At 29.4% G+C, this 27029-nt stretch overlaps 4 protein-coding genes and 1 long non-coding RNA gene across 6 annotated transcripts in view; 3 read left to right on the top strand and 2 right to left on the bottom strand.

The window, feature by feature from the left end:
* LOC107071816 (uncharacterized) overlaps nucleotides 1–18568 on the top strand; it is a 199238-nt gene extending 180670 nt beyond the window's left edge. Inside the window, exons 4-12 of one of the 2 annotated variants that reach the window (XM_089173004.1) lie at nucleotides 7527–7623; nucleotides 7890–8106; nucleotides 8189–8287; nucleotides 8373–8531; nucleotides 8623–8761; nucleotides 8990–9305; nucleotides 9539–9668; nucleotides 10107–10264; nucleotides 10381–10581. In XM_089173004.1, the coding sequence (XP_089029130.1) occupies nucleotides 7527–7623; nucleotides 7890–8106; nucleotides 8189–8287; nucleotides 8373–8531; nucleotides 8623–8761; nucleotides 8990–9305; nucleotides 9539–9668; nucleotides 10107–10264; nucleotides 10381–10442 (1377 nt within the window). In that variant the 3' untranslated portion in view covers nucleotides 10443–10581. Of the gene's footprint in view, nucleotides 1–7526; nucleotides 7624–7889; nucleotides 8107–8188; nucleotides 8288–8372; nucleotides 8532–8622; nucleotides 8762–8989; nucleotides 9306–9538; nucleotides 9669–10106 lie in introns of both variants that reach the window. The other variant, XM_089173003.1, reaches the window with a different exon arrangement.
* LOC107071810 (coiled-coil domain-containing protein 43) lies at nucleotides 15271–20531 on the bottom strand. The gene is made up of 3 exons (XM_015331130.2): nucleotides 20265–20531; nucleotides 19424–19815; nucleotides 15271–19320 (listed from the first exon to the last, which is right to left on the bottom strand). Exons 1-3 carry the CDS (start codon nucleotides 20514–20516, stop codon nucleotides 19248–19250), a joined length of 717 nt encoding a protein of 238 aa, XP_015186616.2. The 5' UTR covers nucleotides 20517–20531; the 3' UTR covers nucleotides 15271–19247.
* Nucleotides 20532–21563: 1032 nt separating this feature from the next.
* RFeSP (Rieske iron-sulfur protein) lies at nucleotides 21564–23116 on the top strand. The gene is made up of 4 exons (XM_015331140.2): nucleotides 21564–21856; nucleotides 22107–22259; nucleotides 22328–22505; nucleotides 22603–23116. Exons 1-4 carry the CDS (start codon nucleotides 21649–21651, stop codon nucleotides 22886–22888), a joined length of 825 nt encoding a protein of 274 aa, XP_015186626.1. The 5' UTR covers nucleotides 21564–21648; the 3' UTR covers nucleotides 22889–23116.
* Nucleotides 23094–24685, bottom strand: LOC149032447 (uncharacterized). Its single transcript, XR_016176717.1, has 2 exons — nucleotides 24066–24685; nucleotides 23094–23552 (listed from the first exon to the last, which is right to left on the bottom strand). It is a non-coding gene; the product is annotated as an uncharacterized LOC149032447 (long non-coding RNA).
* Nucleotides 23546–27029, top strand: part of chinmo (Chronologically inappropriate morphogenesis) — a 96065-nt gene continuing 92581 nt past the window's right edge. The window contains exon 1 of the mRNA XM_089173001.1: nucleotides 23546–23924. The gene's annotated coding sequence lies outside the window, so the exon portion shown is untranslated. The remainder of the gene's footprint in view (nucleotides 23925–27029) is intronic.

Raw genomic sequence — 27029 nt, 5'->3', positions numbered from 1 at the left:
TTAGAATCTTGCGTGTTTATTCGAGCGTTAGAATTTTATCCAAGTTGCATGCGTAGGGTGTATACGCAGGTTAACGAGCTACCGTTATCTATCGTCAGGTGTGCATTGAGGTTTTTCTAACAACGTGCTTCCGAGATAAAAAAAAAAATAAAAAAATAAAAGAAACAACGACTACGACGCCCACATTGTTTCTCAAAAAGTGTCGTACGTGTTAATATAACTTTACTTGACACTTGGAAATCGATACACATACATATACATATGCATAGATATATAGTTTTGCATATACGTGAGGGCGTTGAATTAATCTAACACTTTTCTAACATTAAACTATAGTCAAGCCCAAGAGGCCATTAGAAAGGACCCCATATGCGTTGGTTGCAACGTTGTGGAGATGTCACAAGGTAAACCGCATGCATAACTTGAATGCAACGAATGATTCTACGTAATACGTCGTATATAGGATTATTTTTTTCTTATTGTCAAATCGATAAGTTCTAGAATCGAAAGCAGACGGTTATGTTTACTTCAACATCATTTTTCTTTTATATATATATATGTATAATTTACTTTACTTTCTCGCTTCCTTTAAAAAATATATAACACCAGCTGTTTTAATAATAAACAGTTTCCTTATTTTTTTACTTTTTAAACTTTGAAATGCATTTGTGTATCACACGAATAACTGATATTCAATTTAAATTCTCTTTTTTTCTTTTTTCTTGTATACTTTGAAATAATTCTTAAGTTTTTCAATTGATCTTGATAATGTAGATAAAAAGTGTTAATATTTATTAACTCAAGAGATAATATCTTTCATGTATATATGCTTTATATATATATATATATGCTTCTTACTTTCTTTTGAAATATAATTCAAGTATAATTTCTAATTTATTTTATTCATTATAAACAAATACGATAAATATTGTAATATTCATTAAAAATTCAGGAAGTGTTTAAATATAATTACGAAGCTACAAAATAAGACATCTATAGAAAGAAATTATTAATATTTTCCTTTAGAAATAAAAATAATTAAATAATACATGCACTTTTCAGAAATAGAAAAATTTCATTGTACAAAACAGGGTACTTTTCTCTAGGAACCACTTTATTTCGTAGTCTGTACGGAATTATATTTTCCTAGTATAAAAGAGAAACTTTTTAGCATAATGCGACACCGTGTATAATGTATCATATATACATATATATGTGTGTGTGTGTGTATGTATGTATGTATATACATTACTTACAGGAACATAAACGAAACGTTTGAGTACTCGTTCTATGCTAGAATGCACACGTCCGTCCTTGGAGAAAGAAGTACATGAGTTACGATCATTTTTCCCACTCTTTTCTATATTATTATTATTATTATTATTATTATTATTATTATAACTATTCTTTTATAAAACTGTACATATATATATATATATATATATATATGCATATGAGGAACATACATTGTATATGTGAGTACATATAAATAGGAATTCGACACGCAACGGATAAAATGAAGAATAAATAAATTTAAAAAAAATATATATATATATGTATAAATGAATAAGTAAAAAAAGATAATTCGCGAATAAAATCGAGTCTAGTTTTCCTTTTCCCGAATGAAAGCGAAACGCTCGAAGTAATACGCGTCGAATGTTTTAGAAAGTTTAACCACAAACTTAAGATCTAAATTTATGATTGTTAAAGAATGCATCGTTTAACGTGAAAGAAAATAAATTTAGATTTGAAAATTCAGATATTTTTATAATGTATTAATTGGTTATTTAATAACTAAGAAAAAAAAAAGAAAGAAAATTGTTAACATTCTAACAACAACATGAATTCTAACAAAAGAAACATTCTAACATCAAGAAACCGTTCTCTGATGATGATGATGATGATGATAATGATGATGATAATGATCTATCCACAAGATTTAAAAAAAGAAAAACTATCGTTCGTTTTTCCTTCAACCAATTAATATTCAAGAAATGGAAAATTTTTTAGTTGGAGAACAGCTGCTGTGGGCTCACCAAACCGAAAACGGGTCCCACAAGGCGGTTAGCCTAATCAACGTCAACGAAGGAGACTCGTTTCTGATCTCGTGTCTCAGGATTTTCGTGTTCCAAGATTCAAATACACACATACATACCCACACACGTACTTTACATATACTCATACAGGTTTACATTACACATACATATATATATTCGAATTCGTTATGTGAGTTGCCTTGGCTCGTTTCTCTCGTTCGTATATACACCCTTATACATATATGTGTGTATGTATGTATGTATGAATGTGTATGTGTATGTATAAATGTGTATATATGTAAGAGTGTGTTTGTGATGCTCGCAAAGGAGCTTCTATCGCGTGTTGCTCGTCGTTATTTATGAGCGCGTTAAACGCGTTCAACAATGTCGCTTGGTCAGGGTGCTTCGTGAAAAGAGGGAAAAAGGGGGGGGGAAAGAGGGGTGACAGAGGTGACTGGTCTCGAACGAAGAAGAAGAAGAAGAAAAAGAAGAAGAAAAAAAAAAGAGATGAAAGAATCCCACCCTCTGTCCTCCTCACCGGTTCGGTGCTGTACACACAGTGCAGTTGCAAGTAAACTACGAGTACTTCTCGTAATTCGTGATCTCGATATTATTATTATTTTTGTAAACGTTTATCCTTACTTTCGTTCTTTCTTTCTTTTTTTTAATGTTTTTTATTTCATTTGTGAAATTTTAACTTTATTATTATCCAGTTCTGTTCCCCCCTTTTTAGGTACAAATGTTTATGTATAAAAGTGTTATTCATGAGATGTATGCAGATCAAGGGTGGTCGATCATAATTTTTCATTATTTGAATATCAATACTACTAAAGAGTATTTTAAGATTCTTAAAGTGTTATTATAAATCTTTTTTTATTTTTTTTTATTTTTTTTTTTTTTTATATGCTACCCCCTTTTGTGGTCCTTCGTATGTGCTTTATATCATTTGGGTTGGATTGTAATTTTTGTTGTATTTTTATTTTTTATGTTCTTCCTTTTTTTATTGTCCTTCGTGTAATATGTGTTGTAAATGATAATTTTTGTTGTATTTTTATTTTTATTTTTTATACTTTTCCTATTTTGTTGTCCTTCATATATATATATATATATATATATATATATATATATATATATATATTGTGTGTTAGATATGCCATTTAGGTTAAATGGTAATTTTTGTTATTTTTTTTTTAATTTTTATTTTTTATATTCTATCCCTTTTGTTGTCCTTCATATATGTGTGTAATGCCATTTAGGTTAAATGGTAATTTTTGTTATTTTTTAATTTTTATTTTTTATTGTCTATCCCTTTTGTCGTCCTTCGCATATTTGTTATACCATTTTGGTTGTATTTTTAATTTTATTTTTTTTATTTTTTATATTCTCCCTCATTCGTTGTCCATCATATATATATGTATATGTATGTGTTACACCATTTAAGTTAGATTGTAATTTTTTTTTTTTTTAATTTTTAATTTTTTATATTCCCTCTCTCATTCGTTGTCCTTCATATATGTGTGTTATGCCATTTAGGTTAGATTTAAATTCTTTTTTTTTTATTTTTTTTAACGATGAACTTGTGTCCTCTTAATAATCAGTTGTATTGATATTGATTTTTATGATATTCAATTTGAATATTTGACACGAGATTTAAAAGAAATTGATTTCTTTACTCTTTCTTTTATTTTCTTATTTAATCCTTTTTTTTTTTTTTTCTTTAAGAAAAAGAAAAGGGACACGTTAGATCGTGACTCGTGAGAATACTCGTTTATTATATATCTTTTTGACCCCCTTGATAGAAATTTATGCCAACATTCGTCTGGCCTTAATTGTCGTTAACCCCAATCAATCGGCGCCAACCTCGGTTGTTGACGGTTTCTTAGTCTCAGATGTGTGAGACAAACATCTGCGACAACGAAAATGAAAATAAAAAAGGAAACGAATTCCCCCATCATCATCATCATCATCATCATCATCATCAACAACTTAGATAATATCTACAAAATTTCATGATAAAGATCTAATTGTAAGTAAATAAGAAGAAAACGTTTGTTTTACTTTGTCGACTTCTTTGTTTAAAACGGTGAAAGATAATGACTCGTTATTACACGACCATAGATAAAGTCTCCATTTGTATGTAAAAATAAAAAAAAAAGAAATTAAATTTCCAACTTCTCCGTAAAACACTCTTCTTCTTCTTCTTCTTCTTCTTTCAACTATCTCAACAAACATTAATTTCTCTCCGTCTCTCTATCTATCTTTTTCTATCTTTCTCGTATTTTCCTTTCACACAATAAAAAAAAATAAAAATAAAAATAACAATAAAAACAATTATTCTCAAAAGTTAACGTTAAATAAAACTTTCTTTTGCACGTGCAAAATTTATAATCTGGTTTGATATTTTACGATCGTCGTAAAGAATTATTCGAAGCTTCTTTTTTAAATTGAAAGTAGAAGAAGAAGAAGAAGAAAGAGAATAAGAAGAAGAAGAAGAAGAAGAAGAAGAAAAAGAAGAAGCCTACTTAATACTTGGTGTGTACCACTTTGAATTCAACCAACGCAAATATCATGCCCGTAAATAGACACCATCATTCCATACTTGACTCAATAATTATGACACAGTGAACGTCATCTATTAGTAATATATATCTTCTATTTCTTGTCTTTTTTGTTCATTTTTTTTAATCCAGTATTATTAGACTAATAATAAGCAACATAATTACAGAGTACTTTAGTTATATGTTAAACTTAAATATTATAGAAATGCGTTGGCTTTCGTCGAAGGTTTTTAAATAATGTCACCATTGATTGATGCGTTCTCAATTATACTTATCTATTAAAGGTATTTCTGATACGAATATATGTTAAACGATACGTTTTACATATTATTATATTTATTCAAATAAAATTCATTTAATGTGTTCGTTCGGATAAAAAGAAAAAAAGAAATAATAAAAATAGGAAAAATAAATTAAATAGAATAATATTAACTATAAGTATTAACTATATATAGGTAATATTATTATATAGGTATATATTAATTACTAATATTAATAATATTACCTATAGGTACTATCTATATATAGGTAATATTATTATATAGGTATATGTAATATATATATTAATAATATTATAATATTTATATATAGGTATATAATAACTAATAATATTAATTATATTACAATATTTGTAGTATTTGTAATTAATATATTAATTAATTATATTACCTATATAGAATAATATTACCTATAGGTATTAATTATATATAGAAAATATTATTTTATATATATATATATATAATTAATAATATTAATAATATTATAATATTAATTCTAGGTATATATTAATTAATAATATTACCTATATATAGGTAATATTATTTTTATTTATTTACCTATAGGTATTACCTATATATAGGTAATAATATTATCCTGTTTAAGTATATATATATATATATATATATATATAATATAATCTTCTTTATTACTACATTAATTATTGAAACATCAAAATATTGATTTGAAGTATAAATATTAATATCATTTGACAAAATATACGATTGTATAAATAATTAGATAAATAATAAGTGATATCACACGTATATCAACTTTCTAACGTGTATACGTGTAATTTCAAAGAACAACAAAAAGGGTACACAGTACGCAGTTTAATTAACATTCAAATAACGTTCCTATGCCCAACTATGCCGGATTCTCGGTGTGACTTACCCTTTTCCTTGCTTACTTCTCTTCTCTATGAATAATAATAATAATAATAATAATAATAAAGAAAAAAAAAGAAACAGAAAGAAAAGAAAAAAATAAGAAAGTGAAGATAGAAGATGGTCGTGGTAAAATCCAAGAAACATTTTTTTGTATCGTTTTAAAAAAAAAAGTAGAAATATAATCGAGATTTACTTCACGTCCATTTTCGTGTCATTAAACTCTTTTGGGGGGGAAAAAAAGGGGGAGAAAAAATGATGATGATGATGATGATGAGACTGACGATGACGATGACGATGAAGAAAAAAAAAGAGAAGAAAATAAAAGGGTCGGTCATCCAAGTCAGAGACAAAGATGTGTGTGTGTGTGTGGTCCACCTTCTTCGATCCATCGTCCCACTTTCTCAAATGCAACTCTACTTTCGAGAAACACTGACGAATCTTTTCGAAGTAACGTTTTTCATTCTTATCATTTATTTCCTTTTGGCGTGATTTACGTTTTACTCAGAGACAGATTTTACTACACACACACATATATATATATACATACACAGTGATTTCACAGTGTTTCAAATATATTTTATACGTTTTGTTTCCACTTTCGAATATTTACGATGTATTCATTTCATTCATTCATTCATCCATCCATCCATCATTGATTATATTTCAATGTTGAAATGTTTAATTAAATTTTATTATTTATTATTCTTTTTATTTTATTAGATTTTTATTTTATTTTATAGAGTTTTAGTACCTATTACTTTTTTATTTTATTAAAATTTTATGATGATCATTAATTATGATTTAAATATATATATATATATATATATATATATATATATATATATATATATATATATATATGACAATTTTATTTATCAAATAAAAAAGTACTTATACATAATAAAAATTTATATTATTCAAACGAGACACATCGAATTGTCATAGTCAATCTAATAAACATCAATTATATCGCAATGTGATATGAAATTTGAATATGGAAAGGAAATTTACGATCTTCCGATATATGCGAAACACGTTAAGGGCCAAAACTTCTTCTTCCAAGAGATTAACGTTGACCATTCGACTGAAATTTATCGTTGCCACCAACAAATACACGCGAGCTCTTTCTATCTTCTTCTTCTTCGTCTCTTCCCCCTCAACCCTACCCCTTACCCCTCCCCCCCCCCACCTACACTTTCCCTCGAGAAACTCGGTGATTGTAAAATACTGCACCGAAAACGGTTTGGTTGGTTCCCATTGCTCTTGAGGGTAAATAAATCTGAAAGTTACGATCCTCAAAAAGCCGAAAAAGTTTTTTTTGTTTCTTTTAGGACGAGATAACATTAATAACAATTCATATATATATATATATAAAAAAAAATAAAAGCACATACGAATAAATCTTATATTTAATCGTATTTATTTTTCATCTTCATCGATTCATTATTATTTCATTGACGATGAAAGAAAAATCATTGATAAAGTTTACATTTCTAAAATTAACAACAGTTTCCATGCTGATTCGTTCGTTAGTCCAATGAGATTAGACTTTTACGCATTTTAATCTCATTATTTGCAGAGAAAGTAACGGCAGCTTTCTTATGTATATATATATGTATCTCCACACACACACACACACACACACACACACACACACACACACACACACACATAAGAAAACATTCGCCTGTTTTATTTTCGCTCGAACAAACATAGCGGTGCATTTAATTAACGACGATTTACACGTTTATGTTTCTCTGTTTCAGAAACCGTCGTTCTTCAATACGAAACCCACGCGGGTGGATAAATCGAACGCCAAGAATGCCAACAATTCAACCAGTAACAACATACATGAAGTTTATCGTACGTAAATAATTTCTACCTTCCCTCCCCCCTAACCCCCTCGCCCCTCACCCCTCCCACCCATAAGTATTTAATTAAACAATTTGATAAACGAATAATTTATTCTGATTTTATTCTTTTTTTTCTTGTTCTTCTCTCTCTTGTTTCTTTTCCCGTGTTCTTCGTTTAATTTGACCAAAAAAATGATTGAAAGTGAGAAAGTTATTTAAAAAAAAAAAAAAAATTTCTCCTTTGTTTGTTTCTTTTTCGATGTCAACAAATCACAGCCGGCAAGTTGCCCATGACACCTCAGGAAGCTCTAAAGTATTATGGATATAGACTTCCGGAATTTGAACGTACCGAGATAGAAAAATATTCGGAAATTTGGTATTTGGGTTTGTCGGCGAATAAAATTCACGGTGAGGAAGGTGCATCACAAAACGGTGGTTACGATGACGAAAATGGTAGTTACAACAAAGTACTGCACGATCATATTTCATACAGGTAACTTATCACACATTCTTTTTTATTTTCATCTCGATAAAAAATATCTTTCACAACACACTTTTTTTTTATTATTATACAGATACGAGATATTAGAAGTAATTGGAAAGGGTAGTTTTGGTCAAGTAATTCGAGTATTCGATCATAAGACAGGTCAACACATTGCAATCAAGATCATCAGGTAATTTAATATACTCATATTTTTTTGTATTAAAATTTATTCTATTATTATTATTATTATTATTAACACATATATTTTATCGTAGAAATAAAAAGAGATTCCATCATCAAGCACTGATTGAGGTTAGAATCTTGGAACACCTGAAAAAGAAGGATCTGGATGCCGATGCATCGCACAATGTGATACACATGTTAGAATATTTTTATTTCAGGAATCATTTGTGCATCAGTTTCGAGTTAATGAGGTTAATATATTATAATTATGATGATTATATAATTAAAAAATGTCAAATATATATAAAATTGAATCTATAATTTGTTTTTGTATTTTAATAGTTTGAACCTGTACGAGCTAATCAAAAAGAACAATTACCAAGGATTCACCTTAAGCCTAGTACGAAGATTCGCCAATTGTCTGATAAATTGTCTTAGACTACTTTATCGAGAAAATATCATTCACTGTGATTTAAAACCGGTAATTATTTTCTACATATATATAATATAATATAATAATAATAATACAAATAATTTAATCAAACGAATGCTTACAACTATATATTCATATTAGTTAACCCAAAAAATAATATAAAAATGTAAAAAAAAGAAAATTGTTTTACAGGTTAACATAATTTAGATTTACAACAATGTTGATTGTTTTAACAAGAGAACGTATTTTTTTTGAAAAGAAAACAATTGTTCACAGGAGAACGTACTTTTAAAACAACGAGGTAGCAGTTCACTCAAAGTGATAGACTTTGGTTCTTCATGCTACAGCCATCAACGTGTATATACGTACATTCAATCGAGGTTTTATAGAAGTCCAGAGGTTATACTTGGTCTTCCCTATGGCAAAGCGATCGATATGTGGAGCTTTGGTTGTATTTTGGCTGAACTTTATACGGGATATCCTTTGTTTCCTGGTGAGGACGAGATAGAACAACTCGCGTGCATCATGGAAGTATTAGGACTTCCTCCAGAACACATCATCAATAACGCTTCACGTCGCAGACTCTTTTTCGGTAAATATATATCAATTTTTTTCTTTAATGTCAAATTTTCATTCCATAAATTCGGATCAAAAGTTCAACCTTAAAAAATAGAACAGAAACGTGTGTGGGAGTGTATGATATGCAATTGATGAAAGAGATGCTAGAAAACGAGAGTGTGGGTGCATGAATATATTGCAAAATTGATGGAAACAAAAAATATATATACATATATATATATATATATATATTACTTGAAATTACAGATCAAAAAGGTGTTCCACGATACGTTGCAAATAGTAAAGGTAAAAAGAGATGGGCTGGCAGTAAAAATCTAGCGATGGTTCTACGATGTACCGATACACAATTCGTCGACTTCGTTAGCAGATGTCTCGAGTAAGTTATACACAAAGTTCCTAGCGTTAAATTGGATTTATACTGCTAACTATATATACAATTGCGAACTCGTGTTTCTACGCAAGGAGATAATCTAATAAAAAAAAAAAATAGTTTTAAATTTAGAACGATACCATAGAAAATACTTAAAGAATATATATTACATTAACATTACCTTTTCAATGATATTTTTAACTCTTTGAATGCTATGGACGCATATATACGTGTTCGTTAATATTAATTAATGAAATTATATTCAAAAAGATAAACTTTAATTATTAAATAATAAATGATTGATAATTGATTGATGATAGTTTAAAAAAGTATTCAGCACTCAAAGGGTTAATCTGTAACGTAATACGATCATAACGTTATTGATGATTAAAAATAAATGTATAAATAAACAAAATATAGATATAATTGTAAATCAAATTTTAGGTGGGATCCGAAGAAACGAATGACCCCGGAAGAAGCAGTACGTCACGAGTGGTTGAGTTCTTCATTGGTTAACGCGAGTTCCTCCTCGTCGTCTTCTTCGTCTACGATGACATCGTCAACAACAACGGTGAACAACACGGCGAACAACGGTAACAACGGTAACAACAGCAACCCTACTACTACTACTTCTTCTACTACGGCAGCTGTAGTCGAAACGACACAATCATCTCACGCCCAAACTGTAACACGTCTGACGGTTAGCGAATCGTTGCAGTTACCTTCAAACATGGAATACGCGCCCTACAGTCTTCTCGCTCTCTACCTCAAGCACGATAAACACATGAAGAGGGTAGGCGGATCGGAGAATTCTAAGAGTAGCAGCAGTGGCGGTGGTGGTGGCGGGGGTGCTGGTGCAACGGACAATTCCAAGAGTAGCAGCAGCAGTCTCGTCGTTAAAAGCAAATTAAATGGTAGCGCTAGTAGTCACGCATTGGCAACAAGTAGCGTACAAACAACAACTACGTCAAGGCACGCATCTACCGGTGACATTGTATCCAGCCTGGACCCTAATCTCGACGATTCAGGAACCTTCCTACCACCGATATTGTGAAGTCGGGTTTATGCTAGCCACTTTTAAACGTCTCTCTCTAAACTTCGAGTTCATTTCTCGTTCTCGTTCTCTGCCGTTATATATATATTCCTTTTTTCCTCTCTTTTTGTTTTTTTTTTTTTTTTTTAGATCGGAAGATTTTCTGGAGGAATCGATCATTTTTGTTCTGTGTTGATCGATATAATAAACTGCTGCCTAGATTATATTTTATATTAGCTTCTATATTATATCAGCTGTGTGATCTTATTTTTTGGAATTTAAGAAAATGCAACAACCATTCTTCCGGATAGCGTACACGGAATAATAATAGAAGGATTAATAAAAAGAAGAAGCTTTATTGATATATATATATAATCGAATAGAATGTTACTCAATAGAGTGTTGATAGTCAATTTGTTTTTGTGCAAGCTAATAACGAAGAAATCGATTCGAAAAGTGCGTACGTCGCCCCAGGTCAATTTATTATTAAAAGAATTGTTGTTGTTCAATTCTAAAAGTTGTTAAAAATTTTTAACGACTCAAAAAAGCGAGAGGTATGATCTCATTAAAAAAAAAAAAAAAAAAACACGCCCCCTATATATAACAACGAACGGCGTGTTAATAAAATCGATTAAATATCACGAGTGGAAAGATTCTTTGTTTTTGTTTTTTTTCTCGATTTTAAAGAGACAAAAAGAAAAAGTACGCTTTTCAATTTTCTATGAACAATTCGTTTTCGATAATGAAATCAAACACACGTTGTCGTAGAAAAATATAATAGAAATGTGAGAGAGAGAGAGAGAGAGAGAAAAAAAAGAAAATACGTGATGAGAACGAAACAACAACAAGTAGCAGCACATGATGATGATGATGATGTTGATGATGCGCTTAGAAATGGCTAGCCCCGTGTAGTAAAACGCTTGACACGTTCTCTCTCGATGCCAAAAGGGCTTTAGAAGATATTATCGATTTAATTCTCAGCCTCTCTCCCAACCCCCCAACCCCCAGACCCAACCCAATTCAATTCAACTCTTACTCCTCCCTCTAATTTCAAACTACAAGGTTGAAATCGAAATTGCACGTGTCCTCGAAAACTTTTTGATTTGGTTGAATGAAAAAACACATGATTGATGAAACCTTTCAATTAAAATAATGGGGGGTAAAAAGTTAATCAATTGAGTTTTAGAAAAATCTTGATGCTTTTTTTCTTTTAATGGAAAAAAAACAAGCCGTGTTAATCAACCCCCTTAAACCCCCATCCACAATCGTGTCCAGTAAATTTTTCAAAAAGAATCAAAATATTTCAATCGAACGACAAATTTCTGACAAAACCATCTCGTGGTTGAGGAGGGAGAGGGGGAAGGATCGTAATAAAAATCGTGAAGAAAATTATTCCGTGTGTATATTGTGTGTGTGAATCAAATATGTGTTTTTGTTCTCGAATATGTATAACATAAAATGAAAAAGAGAGAGAAAGAGAGAGAAAGAGAGAGAGAAAAAGAATGGAATTTCGTCGATGATCAAAAAAATTTACGCGACACAAACAATCATTGACAAAAAAAAAAAAAAAAAAACTTTACAATAAATAATCTGAATAATTGTCGCGTTTAAATCGATAATCTTTTAACGAGATATATATATATATCTAATTAATTATTGTTTTTGATTTTTAAGTCATCGCAGTAAAATGGGCGAGGCTTAAAAAGAAAAAAAAATAATAATAATAATAATATTCTCTATTATAATTTAATGAATATCGTCCGTGTAGTGTGTCGAATGGATTTATATTTTTTTTTTCTTTCTTTCTTTCGTTCATTACTTATAGTAGAATAATAATTGTTTAGCAACGATGACGATGAAAAAAAAAAAAAAAAGATAGAAAAAGGGGTGGGAGAAAATGTGTTATTCGAGACACATTTTTTGAAAAAATATTTATCGACTCCTTTTTTTGTTTATTAATTTATTTTTTCATCGTCACGTTGATGAGAGAAGATCTGAGATGAGATATGTTTTTTTTTTCTCGCACGGTTATCAAACGGCTGAGAAAAAAAAAAAGAAAAAAAAAGAGACAAGAAAAAAAAAATCTCGATTCAATAATAATAAAATGAGAATTTTGCAAGAAGGAGCAGCAATCCTTTGAAGAAAAAGTTAAAGTTAAAGTTAAAAATAAAGAAAAATAAAATAAAAAAAAAAATAAAATAAAAGTAAAGTTATAAAGTATAAAATAAATGATAAAAACAGAAACGAAGTTGTGCCCCAGTTTCGCGAGGCCTGTGTAGTAGTCTTATTGTGATATTAAACTACCACTGTCTTATTTAGATCTCTGGTATTAAGAATTAATAACGATCGCGTTAATAATTTCATTAATATTAATACACACTAATGTTTTTTTTTTCTTTCTAATGAGTATTGCAAAAAGAGAAGAGAAAAAAAAAAGAAGAAGAAGAAGAAGAAGGAGAAGAAGAAGAAAAAAAATTAACAAAATATCGCTACAAGATTATTAATTACATGATTAATGTGTGAAAGTTTAGAAAGAAAGAAAGAAAGAGAGAAGAGAGAAAGAGAGAAAGAGAAAGGTGTGATTTAACATTGATGAAGATTTTAAACATTATCTTGTAGGATTGTACAGCTTTTAATTAAGTCTGCGATATTATATTCCTGAGTATAACAGCAGCAACAGCAGCAACATGCGATTTGCTTGCGTAATCGAATACGTAAAATGCCAATTTCATTCAAAATTTCCACATCATATGAAATTCGTCTTTATATATCGATAATAATGCTTCTTTTTTTATTATTATTATTATTGTTATTATTATTACTATTATTATTATTATTATTATTAATAATATTATTATCATCATCATCACTACTATCCTTTACTTTTATTACAATTAATATTAATATTATGTATTATTATTATTATTATTATTATTATATTATTATTATTATCATTATTCGTACGATTACGATATTATCCAGTCACACGTTAAATTACACCAATATCTTTATGTAAAAAGCGATATATACATATACATATACATATACATATATATATCATTATTTCATAGATCGTAAAATTTAATTCACCGAGATTATTATTCATCATCGACGTTCCAATTGTTTCAAATGTTGGCGTATTAAAAAAAAAAAGAAAAAAAAACATCAATGTGAAAAATATCCAGGGAACACACACACACACACACATGTCTTTTAAGAACGCGGAAGGAGAAATTTTGAATTTGAATTTCTATCTTTAGATGATTCAAGACGATTTTAATAAAAAAAATATCGTAAGAATCACGAAAGATTGTTAGTTATATATATATATATATATATATAGTTATATAATTGGCAAAAAGAACAAAATTTGGGTCAATTCAATCGAGACTTGTAGAAAATCGAAAATTTCTCTTCCTTGTATTATTTCGTATCAATGTTTTTTTTTTCTTTTCTATTTAATTTGATCGTGTTTAGATATTAATTAGTACGTAAAAAAAAAAAAAAAGAAAATAGATCAATCATCTGTCATTGAATCGTCCACGTTGTCTCCACCTCTCACTTTCATAATTCTTATAGATTTTTTATAATCAGACCAATTATAAACTTGGTCCAATTTATAAAGAGAGGGCTTATAGAAAAAAAAATTAAGCTTCATTAAAAATCTCACAACGCGTTAGAAAAACGATTCATAAATTAGATATATATATATATATATATATTTGATTTACCAATTTTTCAATTGAGCTTTTCCCCATTTGATCTATCATTCCTAATAATAACAACCCCTTTTATCGGCTTTAAATAGGGGTAGTGGGAAAGGGGTAAATGTATTAGACATTAAATGAACGATTCAATTCGCGTAATAAAATATTCTTTCACGACTGAGATGATCATTAGTTTATTAAATTTATCGTGGACCACCATATAATAATATCTTGTTCGAGTGTCCATTTGAATGAGAAGAGACAAAAATAAAAATTTAAAAAAAAAATAAAAATATAGATGAGTAAGTGAATCGTAACAATAAAAAAAGAAAGAAAAAAAACTCGCGTACGGTGTTAAATGTTTAAAAATAAAAAAAAAATAAAAAAAATAAAAAAATAAACAACAAAAAGTACTTGCGACAAGACTGACCGATTGTATACAATTTCTCATCCAACAATCTAGCGTCGTTCTCTCTCATTACGTATTTATACATATTACATATTACATATTACATATTACATATTACATATTATACATACATGTAACAACACACAACACAAGACGACGCGTTCGCGGATCTTTTAAGATTCTCTTAAATCGTGTTTTTTGTAGGGGTCACCAATTAGAAGATTCCAATTTTTAGATTATAACTTATTATAATATTCATTTCTTTTTTGTACCCTAATCAAGGTCACAATTCTTTACTTTATTCATAATTAAATTTCTAATCAACGACACTAAATATTTATAATCTCCTTTTTTTTTCTAATACACACTTTAAATGTCTTTTCAAAAATAATCGCGTTCGTTGAAAATAAAAAAAATAAAAATAAATAAAAATAGAAAACAATTGAAATATAGTCTCTATTTTTTTTTTTTTTTTTTTTTTTTTTTAATAGAAAAACAAAAAACAAAATTAAATTATTAACGTCGATGATACATAGGGAAATATTAATATACTTGCATATTTGGGAAGAGAAACAACAACAACAACAACAACAATAACAACATTGTCAGACATTGTTTATCGTGTTGCTGTCTATTATCACGCCTAATTAATATTCTTTGTTCTTTCTAATTAAATTCTATCGCAGCCGTTCTTCAAATTTTTCCGTATGCGAGATATCTAAACGAGAAAAAGGGAATGAAATAAACCGGGGGTGGGGGATTGGTCAGAAAAAAAAAATACAGAAATTAACGAGAGTTATCATCTTTTCGCGAGAATGAAAAGGGGATGGTGAGTTCGATGAACTCGAACGAAAAAGAGAGGAGTTGGAGAGGGGAGCGGGAGGAGAAGAAGGGGGAGAATGGGGGGGGATAAGTTGTAAGTTTTAACGTTCGTGTAGTGAATTATATAAGAAAAAAATCGAGATAGAAATTAAAGAAAAAAATAAAGAAAAACAAAAAAAAAAAAAGAAATTAAGAAACCGAGTATAATATACAGTGAAGGAGATATCAAAACTGTGTATAATAAAATAACGTTTTAGAGTAATATGTATGAATAAATATGGTTGCATGAAAGTAGAATGTATGTGATGCATGTGTGAGAATGCATGAAAGAGAGAAAGAGAGAGAATAAAGAAGACCGAAAGAAAGAGAGAAAGAAAAAGATTGAAAGAATGAATCATATTTACGTGTACGTGTGTATATATAATAATATATATGTATCTATAGATATATATATATTTATTATATACATATACACACTTGTACGCGTATTTACTTTGCATATACATATTATATACGAGTATGTATTAAGATAATAAATCACACGCAAACAAATAATAAAATAAAAAAAGAAAAAAATAATAATAATAATAATAAAAAACGAGTTAAATATAGTAATTAAACAAACGTAGATATATAAATAGCGCATTAAGAAGTAATTATAACAACCCCATAAAAACTCGGGGGAGGTACCCTAAACAAGAGAGAGAACAAAATAAAAAGAAAAAGAAAAAGAAATGAAGAAGAAGAAGAAGAAGAAGAAGAAGATGAGGGAGAAAAAAAAGTAAGGAAATAAAAAAAAAAAAAAAAGGAAAAAAAAAATAAAGAATACTGTTTAATTGTACAGCCCTAAGTTTTTAGTTGTGTTCATTATTATATACAGCGGGATCAAATTGTATGTGTATAGGTGATACTGTTGTATTTAATCTTTTAAGTCGAAGAAAAACGCATTCGCACACAGTCAAACGTGTATATCCGTGCGTAGTAGATACAAAAAGAAAAAAAAGAAAAAAGGATTTATGAAAAAATGAATTCGATGATAAAGACCGATAAAATATCGATCCCAATTTCATACACGAAAGAAAAAGAGAAAAAGAAAGTAGGGGGCGGGAAAGAGGGAGGGAGAGTGGGTGGGGGGAAAAAAAGAGAAAAAAAGAGAGAGGAGTATAAACTCCATCTTTTTTTCTTTTTTTTTATCCAATCAACATTGGATTTTTAAGATCAAAATAAATACTTCAAAATACTTATATATCGATACGCGTAAAAAGAATTAAAATGGCGTACGCAAAAAGCTTTTCAGATTGCAGTCTAGTCCTGGACATTTTGTGATCAGAGTTTTAGAAAAAAAAAAGTGAGAGAATGAACACATGATGGAGATGATTTTTTAACGAATGAGTATGTAATAAAAAAAAAAAAATTGTCTCTAAAAGGAATTAAAAAAAGAAAAAGAAAAATGAAAACCCTCCAGAGCGTGCGAGAAGTAGTGTGCATGCGTGTGTGTAAAAGGTTCTACTACTACTAGTAGCGTATATATCTAAAAAGAAGAAGAAGAAGAAGAAGAAGAAGAATAGGAAGAAAATAAAATTAAAAAAAATAAAAACATCAGATTGTAAAAGTAATTTAACGAGTTTAACAGCCCCAACGTGTATAGATTTATCGACATTAAAATTAATTAGTATAACTTGTAACGCATGATGCGTTTTAAAGATAACATAAAAGAAGAAGAAGAAAAAAAATAGATAAATGAGAAAAGAAAATATGGAAGAACGATCAATCGTCTGGTGAATAAAAAATTACTAGATGAGACTCAATTTCCTTCCAATTTCGATCTCTCTCTCTCTCTCTTTCTCTTTCTTTTGATCCTTCTCTCTTTCTCTTTTTCTCTCTTTTTCTACATCGATTCTCTTCTTAAAAGAAAAAATACGTATAAATGCGCGACGGCATTGTGAAAACATCAACATCTATCATTTCACACATTTTACATATTTATTAGAATAGTAGCGCATCGCCGAGTGTAGATGGACAATCATAGGTGGTAGTTATACGCCATTTTGAATTTGCGCGTATTTAACGAAGCTTATTTCACATCTCTGATCCTTTTATTAGAAATCAAATGCGCGTCGCGTAGATTAAATAAATATCGTATCCGATTAATTACGAATTGTGTTCCGTCTTTGAACTTTCGAATAAATGAAAAATATGTTCGTCCAATCCTCAAAGACGAAAATGACGAAGAGAAATTAAAAGGAAGGATTACGAATCGTTTGTCTCTCTCTCTCTCTCTCTCTCTCTCTCTCTCTCTCTCTCTATGTATCTATCTATCTCTCTTTCTCTGTCTGTTTTTCTTTCTTGTGGATGTCAAGTTATTTTTATTGGGAGGTTGTCTTTCATTCTCCATATTTGTCGACGACTCGTTGATCAATAATCAACCACCCTTCTTTTTCTCTCTATCTTTCTCGTTCGTGTGACGAAGAAAGAAAGATAAGAAGAGAGAGAGAGAAAGAAAGAGAAAGAGAGTTGTAATGAAACGATTGCACGATGATGATGATGATGATTATGATGATGATGATGTGTAATTTTCGCGTTAAAACAAACAGACGGGTATACATACACCTTGTGTTAAGCGTAAAAAACCGTCATTTGCAGCAACAGAACGCGAAATCGTCAATTTATGCCTGCAATCTTTAATTATAGCAAAACAAAGAGAGAATTGCTAACGATAAACGATTATGATAATGACATTATTAGTATAAAATAATAAAAAGTATATATATATGTAATGATACGATACTGAAGCATCATCATCTTTTGTATCATTTGTTCGTTTGTTCTTATCTTACTGCGTTTGTCTTTCATTATTAATGCAATACCAAGATGACTCGGTTTCGACTTAGTATCTTGTGTGTAAATATATACTAATAAAGAAAATTATAGCGAACGGAGGAGGAATCAATTATTATTTTGGTCCCAATTATTTGGTAATGATTTCAAATAGATATAATATATCATTGAAAAATGAATTTTTTCTCTATAGCAATTAAAACATTTTATTTAACATATCAGTATATTAAATATCGTGATTCATTTTAATTAGAGAAAAATAAAAACGATATACCAAGCTGGTAAATATATATATATATATACGTATATATATATATATATATTGTAACTAATAAGAATTAACAAAATTATCAAATATTGCTCGAATATAAACTTTTAATCCAGATTACGAAATTACGACGAACGACGACGTTGAAAGAAAAAAGAAAAAAAAAGAAACAACATGGAAATATATAAAAAAAAAAAAAAGACAAATAGAGAGATTATACAACGGACAGATAGAATAGATTAATAAAATCAAAAAGTCAAGAGAAGATTTACAGTTATACCGTAGAAAACAAAATAATTGAAGTACGTATTATTTTAACGAAGAAGCATCAGATAGATTATCAAATCTTTACGATAATACTAAACGAGAGATATTATTAATTAATGAATGAGAAATTTTTGCATGCAAAAATAATATATATATAGATAAGTAAATCAGCTTGTAAATGGAGAAAATTCAGTTATTTAAAAATGAGAAAGAGATATAATACGATTCCTTCACAACGGTGCTACCTTCTTCTCTCACCCTTCTGTGTCTTGCGCTTTTCTTTCTTCTCATCTTTCAATTGCTTCTGTTTCTCTCTGTAATTGTAAACAATTAATTAATTATACTTCATTGTTGCACAATTGCATAAAGGAATATACAAAAGTTGAGAAAAAAAAAGAAAAAAGAAAAAAACTTTACCTATCTTCCTTATCTTTCTCTTTCTTTTTTTGACTTTCTAATTTTGCTTTTTCTCTCCTTTCCTTTAATTGTTGCACTATATTAGCAGCATTCAAATTCTTCTCAATACCAATTTCTTTACCACCACCAGCACCTTCCTCTTCCCCGTCACCCTCGCTATCCTCTTCATCGGACATTTGACTGTACTGTGCTAATATTGCTTCGCGTATTCGTCTTTCTTCTTCCGTATAACTTTTTTGAGTTGTAGTTGGAAGACTCTGCGACTCCAACATACGTGCCAATCTGACATCGACATCTTCAGCTGGAACATTAGGACTGGTAACTGTCTCTTTTGGTAACCATTCTGCCCAAGCACTTAGAATTTCAGTTACATGCTTGCTTATATTATCTTCCTATAAACAAAAAACAAAAAAAGAAAAGATTTATAAATTTGTATTCTCTTATTACTCATAAATAATAACATTTAGTTCAAATTGGATCAATAACATTTTATTATTTCATTCTATGAGCGTGCGTAATTATCACATATACATATGTACTCTCACATAAAATGTGTAAAAAGAAATATACATATATATATATATAAATGTTATTTCTAATGCATTAAAGAATAAACAATATAAGAAATATTCTCACAGCATTATACTAAGAATATCATTTTGTCATATAAAACTAAAAATTTGTGTGTTAATAATTTTGTAAAGAATATATATATACATGCCTATAAGCCATGCCATATTGAAAAAAAAAAGAAAATAGCTTCTGCTATTTTTGACCGGCTAACTTTTCTCATCTACTAACACCAAGCACATTCTAACCTTACAATCCGTGTCGTCCTCACCGTTATGCCCGCAAGTATGCTTTCAAGCGCCTCGACTTTTTCATCCTCCGTTTCATCCCCTTCCAATATTCCTTTAATGTAAGATCCGAAGACACCCTCGTCGGTATTTAATTCTTGTAATTTTGTGCTTAACCAGGTATCAAACGAATTCGTTGCTGCGACCGCCATGTTCGGCGTTTTCCGACACCTTTGATTGTTGGTTATAATCCGGTAGATAGCGACAGATTTACTTGCAATGATTAGAGTAGACATTAATTAACAAATTTTTATTCACTTAAGTAATAAAAATATTACGAAATTAAGTAAATCTTTTGTTTTTCTCATTACTTTACAAATATTATAATGCTCGAATATTTAAATGTTGTATTATAATATCAATTATAATAATTATTCATAGAATGCACCAAAACAGTATATTGTTTATATAATTAATTCTTATATTAATATTTTTTTTCTGATTTTAATAATAATAAGGATTATGTAAATCATCCAGGTATAGAAATGTTTGAACAACATTTTTGTTGATGATACAAATACAATTCTTCAATGATTTTAATGAACAGTATCTCATTTCAAAGATGAAATTCCAAATCTTTCATACATACTTTTTTAATTTAAAAAAAAAATCATTACTTTTATGCATAAATTAGTCTCAAGAAAATAATATTTTTTAAAATTAATATCATAGTTCATTGTCATAAAATATACAATAATAATAAAAAGATGTAATTAATAGTTAGTTTTGAAAATATACATGATTGATAAAATATTTGGTTTACAGTCGGTAAGGCAAGAATCTATCTTACTATCAGTCGATTAATATATAATCTAGTTTTTCATTTGACTATGACAATGACAACAATTACGAGAAAAAAGAACACTAAATTCTATTTCACTTGCTTTAAATTAAAGATGATGAAATAGAAAGAAATACTATCTATCATCTGCTTTAAATAGATTACTCGAAACAATTGCACAAAGATATTATTATGAGATTTTACTTGTAGATAACAAATTTTGTGCAATAAAATGCAATAATCTTTTTATTCATGTACAATAAAGTTAGTCGTGTTCGTAAATCAAACAATCAGCCATCTATAATAATAATAATTTATTTTTGTATTTTATATATAAAAAATAAAGCTTAATGAGATTTTATTTCAATGACAAAAAAAACACAAAGAATTATTATAGATAAATAATATTGTTTAAAAAATATTTAAAAAAAAAAACGAAATAAGTGATTTTATATAATGTCTACTTTTAGATCATACTATTGGCAGATGACAGCGCCATCTGTCTCTTTAGGCTAGCTCCGACAGTCTTCTCGCATTCTGCAACGTACTTGACTGTTCATTTAAGTGAATTGTCTTCGTGTTAAAAAATGAATGTGATCGCGAGATCTGCAAATATTTCACCGTATTTGAAGTCAACGGTGACAGTTGTTTCAAATGGAGTAAGATCGGTAACGCCAACTAATAAAGTTCAAAGACCAGCAATTGTCGTCATAACTCCCGTCACACCTATGGTTAATGAAACTTTACAACAGAACATTATTTCTGGAGTTGTTAGAGTGAGCTCAAGTATTTCAGGTAGGTTCTCATACATTTCTTCTAAACGTTAATTATTATTTTTCAGTTTCATTGGTAAATTGAACTTTTTCATTTATGATTATATAATCATTGCAGTATTGTACATTAACTTGTATATATAGTTTTATTTCTCTAGATAATGAAAGAAATATGAAAAAAAAAGTGTTGTTTTTATTGTTACACAGTTTGTATGTGATTCCTGTTTCTTACACACATTTATAAATATATTAAATTTAGATTTCTTTTACAGCTCCTACACAAATACATCAGACTCGTGGAGCCCACTCTGATATCAAAGTTCCAGATTTTACTGCATATCGCAGAGATGAAGTTAAAGATCCAAATGTAGATAGTCGTGAAAGTGCTGCCTCGAGAAAATCATTTTCATATGTCTTAACAGCAGGTATAACCATTTTATTCATTTAGAATATATGATAGAATAATTTATACATTATTTCATTTTATTTTCAGCTACTGGTTTAGCTGGTGTTTATACCGCTAAAACAATGGTCTACGATCTTGTGATGACGATGAGTGCAGGTGCTGATGTATTGGCAATGTCAAAGATTGAAGTAAAGCTTGATGAAATACCGGAAGGAAAGAATGTAGCATTTAAATGGCGTGGCAAGCCTGTATTTATCAGGCACAGGTATGACACACTTGTATAGATACATTTGTACATGTTATTTAAGTCTTTTGTTGATCATATAAAACATAGACGGTTTTTAAAATGATTCATCTCTTAGAACACAAGCCGAAATCAATAAAGAAGCTGCAGTTGATGTATCTTCTCTTCGTCATCCTGAACATGATAGCGATAGGACGCAGAAACCAGAATGGCTAATTGTTATCGGTGTGTGCACGCATTTGGGTTGTATACCTATTGCTAATGCTGGAGAATTTGGTGGTTATTATTGTCCATGTCACGGTTCTCATTATGATGCAAGTGGTAGAATCAGAAAGGGTCCTGCTCCTTTAAATCTCGAGATTCCAGAATATAATTTCGAAGGAAACGTAGTAACTATCGGTTAATGATGGTACGGTCTGTGTAGTAATAAATCGAAAATATTTAATAGAATAATCGGCATATTGAATCTTTTTCCTAAGAATAGGATAATTAATTAATAATGATTAATTAAATACGTACAGTGATATTTCGTATATTATGAAATGTCCAAGAGTGTATTAGCAAAAACACACACTGTGCGTTTATAATATTAAAGTTGTACAAACTCTATAATAAAAAAAAAGAAAAGAAAAGAAGACATGGAGAAAATTGACCGTTCACATATTAATCGTCGATTTAATATTATTTATAAATTTGCTAAGATATCTATACTTACAACAAGAAGAATTGAAGAGAGTGAGTTGCGGCTGGAGGAACGAACGTTCATTGTAACATTCGATAGGTAAAAAGAAATGAAATATAAACCTGTAAAGTATTACAAACAGTTTAATTTCATTGAGAAATAAATATAACCAAAATTGTTAATAATAAACAAATTCCCTTGGAAGAGTGTGCAAATAAAAAAAAGAAAAAAATCCGCGAGTAGTGATTTTATACATTGTAGTATTTCCCGCTTCCGCCAGGTGGCGCTGCGAATCTTCTTAAGGAGAGAAACATGCTTGTTCTTTCGGCGTATGTGACAACGGGCGTCCACGAGGCTCCCGATCCGTCGTTTTTCAGTTTCCCTCGCTGCTGGCAGCGTACGGACACGGTGATAAGAATTGAATTAGTCGCTCCGTCAAAATTCATTTTCGACAAGTCACGCGTTATCAAAGAAAAGTTTCGATTTAAATGTAACCTCGAGCTTGACGCATTTTCTATGACGTTTAGAAATAAATGATACACAAATAGTCTAGCGAAAGGGTGAGAGAAAGGATAGGAGGGAAAAGGGAGAATTATTACGATGCATCGTTCCCACGTTTCTTCTTGTCAACGGGTAGCGGTACGTCGTGAAAGGGTTAAGAAGTAGTGAGCTCGAGATTTCGAGTGAAAGAAAAGGAGCTAAAGGGTTACGTGAGAAGAAGTGGGAGGACGAATGAAAGAAGGTGTCACCAACTTTTCGTAAGTCTCTTTTATATTTAACTCATATATAAATATATATATATATATTTATATGTATCTATATATGTGTATACATGCATATATGTATATGATATTATTTTGTATTCTCTATCAATTTTATAGTTCAAATTTTAAATGTACCTTCCACTTTGTTATCCTTTGATATTTGCCGGTCTGTTTCGTTTGACAGTTGTTCATAGAATGTAGGCTGTCATCGATGAGTAACTTCCTACGACCTAAATCCGCGCTTTCGAGATTCGAAAGTGCAACAAGCCCGCGTTACTTCCTAAACTTTTAATATGTATATGTGTTTATAGACACTTGTATTATTCTTTTGACGTAATAGATGTAAAAGCGCGTGTCATCAATATTTGTAATATATATATGCACATATATGCACATACGTACTATTCCAAGAACGAAAAATTTACAATTATGCACCGATATATCATAAAAACAGTAAATCAAATGAATTATTTTTAATTTATTTAGATTTATTAGAAACAATGCATTTCCTGTTTATCACAAAATATGTTTTTTTTAAATCACATATTGATTCATCGAGAACACAAAAAGAATGGACGTGCATTTGATTAGATCGGTGTTTGGTAATCATCATTTTGATTCACTTAGTAACCAACGATACACGTTTGAATTATTTTCCCGCAATAAATTTTCACACGTATGATTTTATATTATTGAAATTAATTTTTTCTGAAAATATATAATAAATATTCGTTAAAGAGATATTATATTGATTATTCAATAAAAAAAAAAAAAAAAAAAAAAAAAATACGTAAGATATTCAAATGAACAAAAATAACGTAGAAGAATGATATCGCATAAATATTTATTGGAGAATGCACTTTTTTTTTTTTTTTTTTTTTTTTTTTAATGACAATTTTATCTTTCCTTTTGATTTAACTATGCAAATGGCGTTCGACAAAATGTTGTTAGTTATTATTTCGTTTTGTATTAAACAAAAATCAAAACAAAGAAGATCCAAGCAACGAAGAAAAAAGAAAAAGAAAGAAAAAGAAAAAAAAAACATGCGACGAGGTCAAAGATAACCGAACGCAATATGTTGTAAATTGGAAATGTTTCAAAATTAAGAATCTAATGCGAAAAACACATGTGAGATGATCCTATGGTATCAACGAGATAATAATATTTCGAATTTACGAACGTTACACGGTTATTTTTTTCTTGTTTTTTTTTCTCCTTCTTCTTCTAATTTTACAAATTAAGAGAAAGAAAGAAAGGATAGAGATATTTATGCGTTATGTTCGTAGAATTGAGATAGGAAACAACCAAAAAAAAAAAAAAAAAAAATAGTAGAAATTCGTATATAGAATCTTTTATTTCTTATTGAAATATAAATATCATTAAATAAGGATTAAGTGAAATATTATGAGAATTATTTCTCATCTTCGTTCTCTCTCTCTCTCTCTCTATTTTTTTTTTCTTTCTTAGAATGACAAAGCTTGTGTTTATCATTTCGCGAACGTTGAATCTTCAAAATTGTATTTAAGGATTCGACCGTTCTTCTAACATCTAACGATGATGACATTCCGACAAACGCGAGTTATATGGTGTGTATAGTAAATACATATAACATCGTTGGTATATTTATATACCAAATGCGTGTTATGTATATATATATATATATATATGTACATACATACATACATACATACATATATATCCTTGTGCACGTTCCTCGAATGACTTTTAGAGAGACATATACATACCAAACACAGAGTTTGCATCTTTCTACTCGTCAGTAGAGATTACGGTATCTCTTTGTACGCATCTTTCTTCACCATTTCAAAAGGTAAAATTCTATTTGACTTTTTTTTCTTTTTTCATAATTAATAAAGAAAGAGAGACCATACATATAAATATCTTCTTATAGTTTTGAAAGCAAAACGCGAATCGTGTGTGTCACAGTGCGAAGTATACTTATTTGTTGTTAAGAAAAGGATAAGAAGAAGAAGAAGAAGAAGAAGAAATTAGAATCGTCATTGCATTGAAACATCACCTGGTAAGATAACAAGGACATTTTTTGTAACAATAATTGTTATGTTGTGTTTTCTTCTATTTTCAAATCATTTATTCAATTAATAATTAATCTTCTCATCATTATTTCATAAACGTTGATTAATAGTTATAGAGATCATAAATAGATCGATTTTCGTGTAATGTAAATTTAAATATAACGAATTAGTGTTAAGTTTAATGATGAATATCGTAGTATACGAAAATATCGAATTATTTGATAGAAAATCGTTTGAAATTCATCGATAAGGTGAAATACGATCATTCGTAAGGTTCGATGTTTCGATATAATTCAAAAAAAAAAAAAAAAACTGCAATAATACAGCAAATAGAGAGAAGAAAAATAGAATAAGTGTGATTACAAGTTATTCATAATAATATTTCTCGTGCTAACGTTTGCACACGATATAAACGTTTCTCTCCATCTGTTTTTTTTTCTTTTCTTTTCTTTTCTTTTCTTTCTTCTGCTTCTAATTCTTTATGCAGCCAAGAAAAGAAAGCAAGCGAGGAAGTTCACAGTTGGAAAGGAATGCACGGAAGGGACGTTGCAGAATCCAGTTCGAGCTCTCTTCTTCTCCTCTTTTTTTTTCTTCTTCTACTTCTTCTTCTTCTTCTATTTCTAATTCTTCTTTTAGTTTGAGCCTGTCGGATTTTGCTTTTGTGTTATGCATATGACCAAAGTAGAATACATAGAAGTAATAATATAAGAGAGAAACAGAGATGGATGATATACTCGAGTTTTTGGACACACACATACACACACATACATATACAAATACTCTACGTACACACGTGTGGTGGTGTAATGTAGTGTAGTGTGTTGTATGTCGTTGCGTGAGTGCGTACGTGCGTGCGTGCGCGCGCAAATTGCGTTTGTGCGTGTGGCGGGAAAAGCGAGTAGGACACACGCACGAAGAAGTGGAGACCTTCACCGCGGCTAGTAAGAGAGAATCAATAGATGTGCGCGTTGCATCTTTGCGCTAGCCCCTATATCTATCTCTTTCTCTCTTTCCCTTCTCTTCTTCTCCCTTTTTGGGGGTATATACC

Source organism: Polistes dominula, unplaced genomic scaffold, assembly GCF_049000335.1.
Source record: "Polistes dominula isolate Pdom_NZ unplaced genomic scaffold, Pdom_raw_medaka contig_22, whole genome shotgun sequence".
NCBI classification, from domain to species: Eukaryota; Metazoa; Arthropoda; class Insecta; order Hymenoptera; family Vespidae; genus Polistes; species Polistes dominula.
This window is presented reverse-complemented; position numbering and strand designations above follow the sequence as displayed.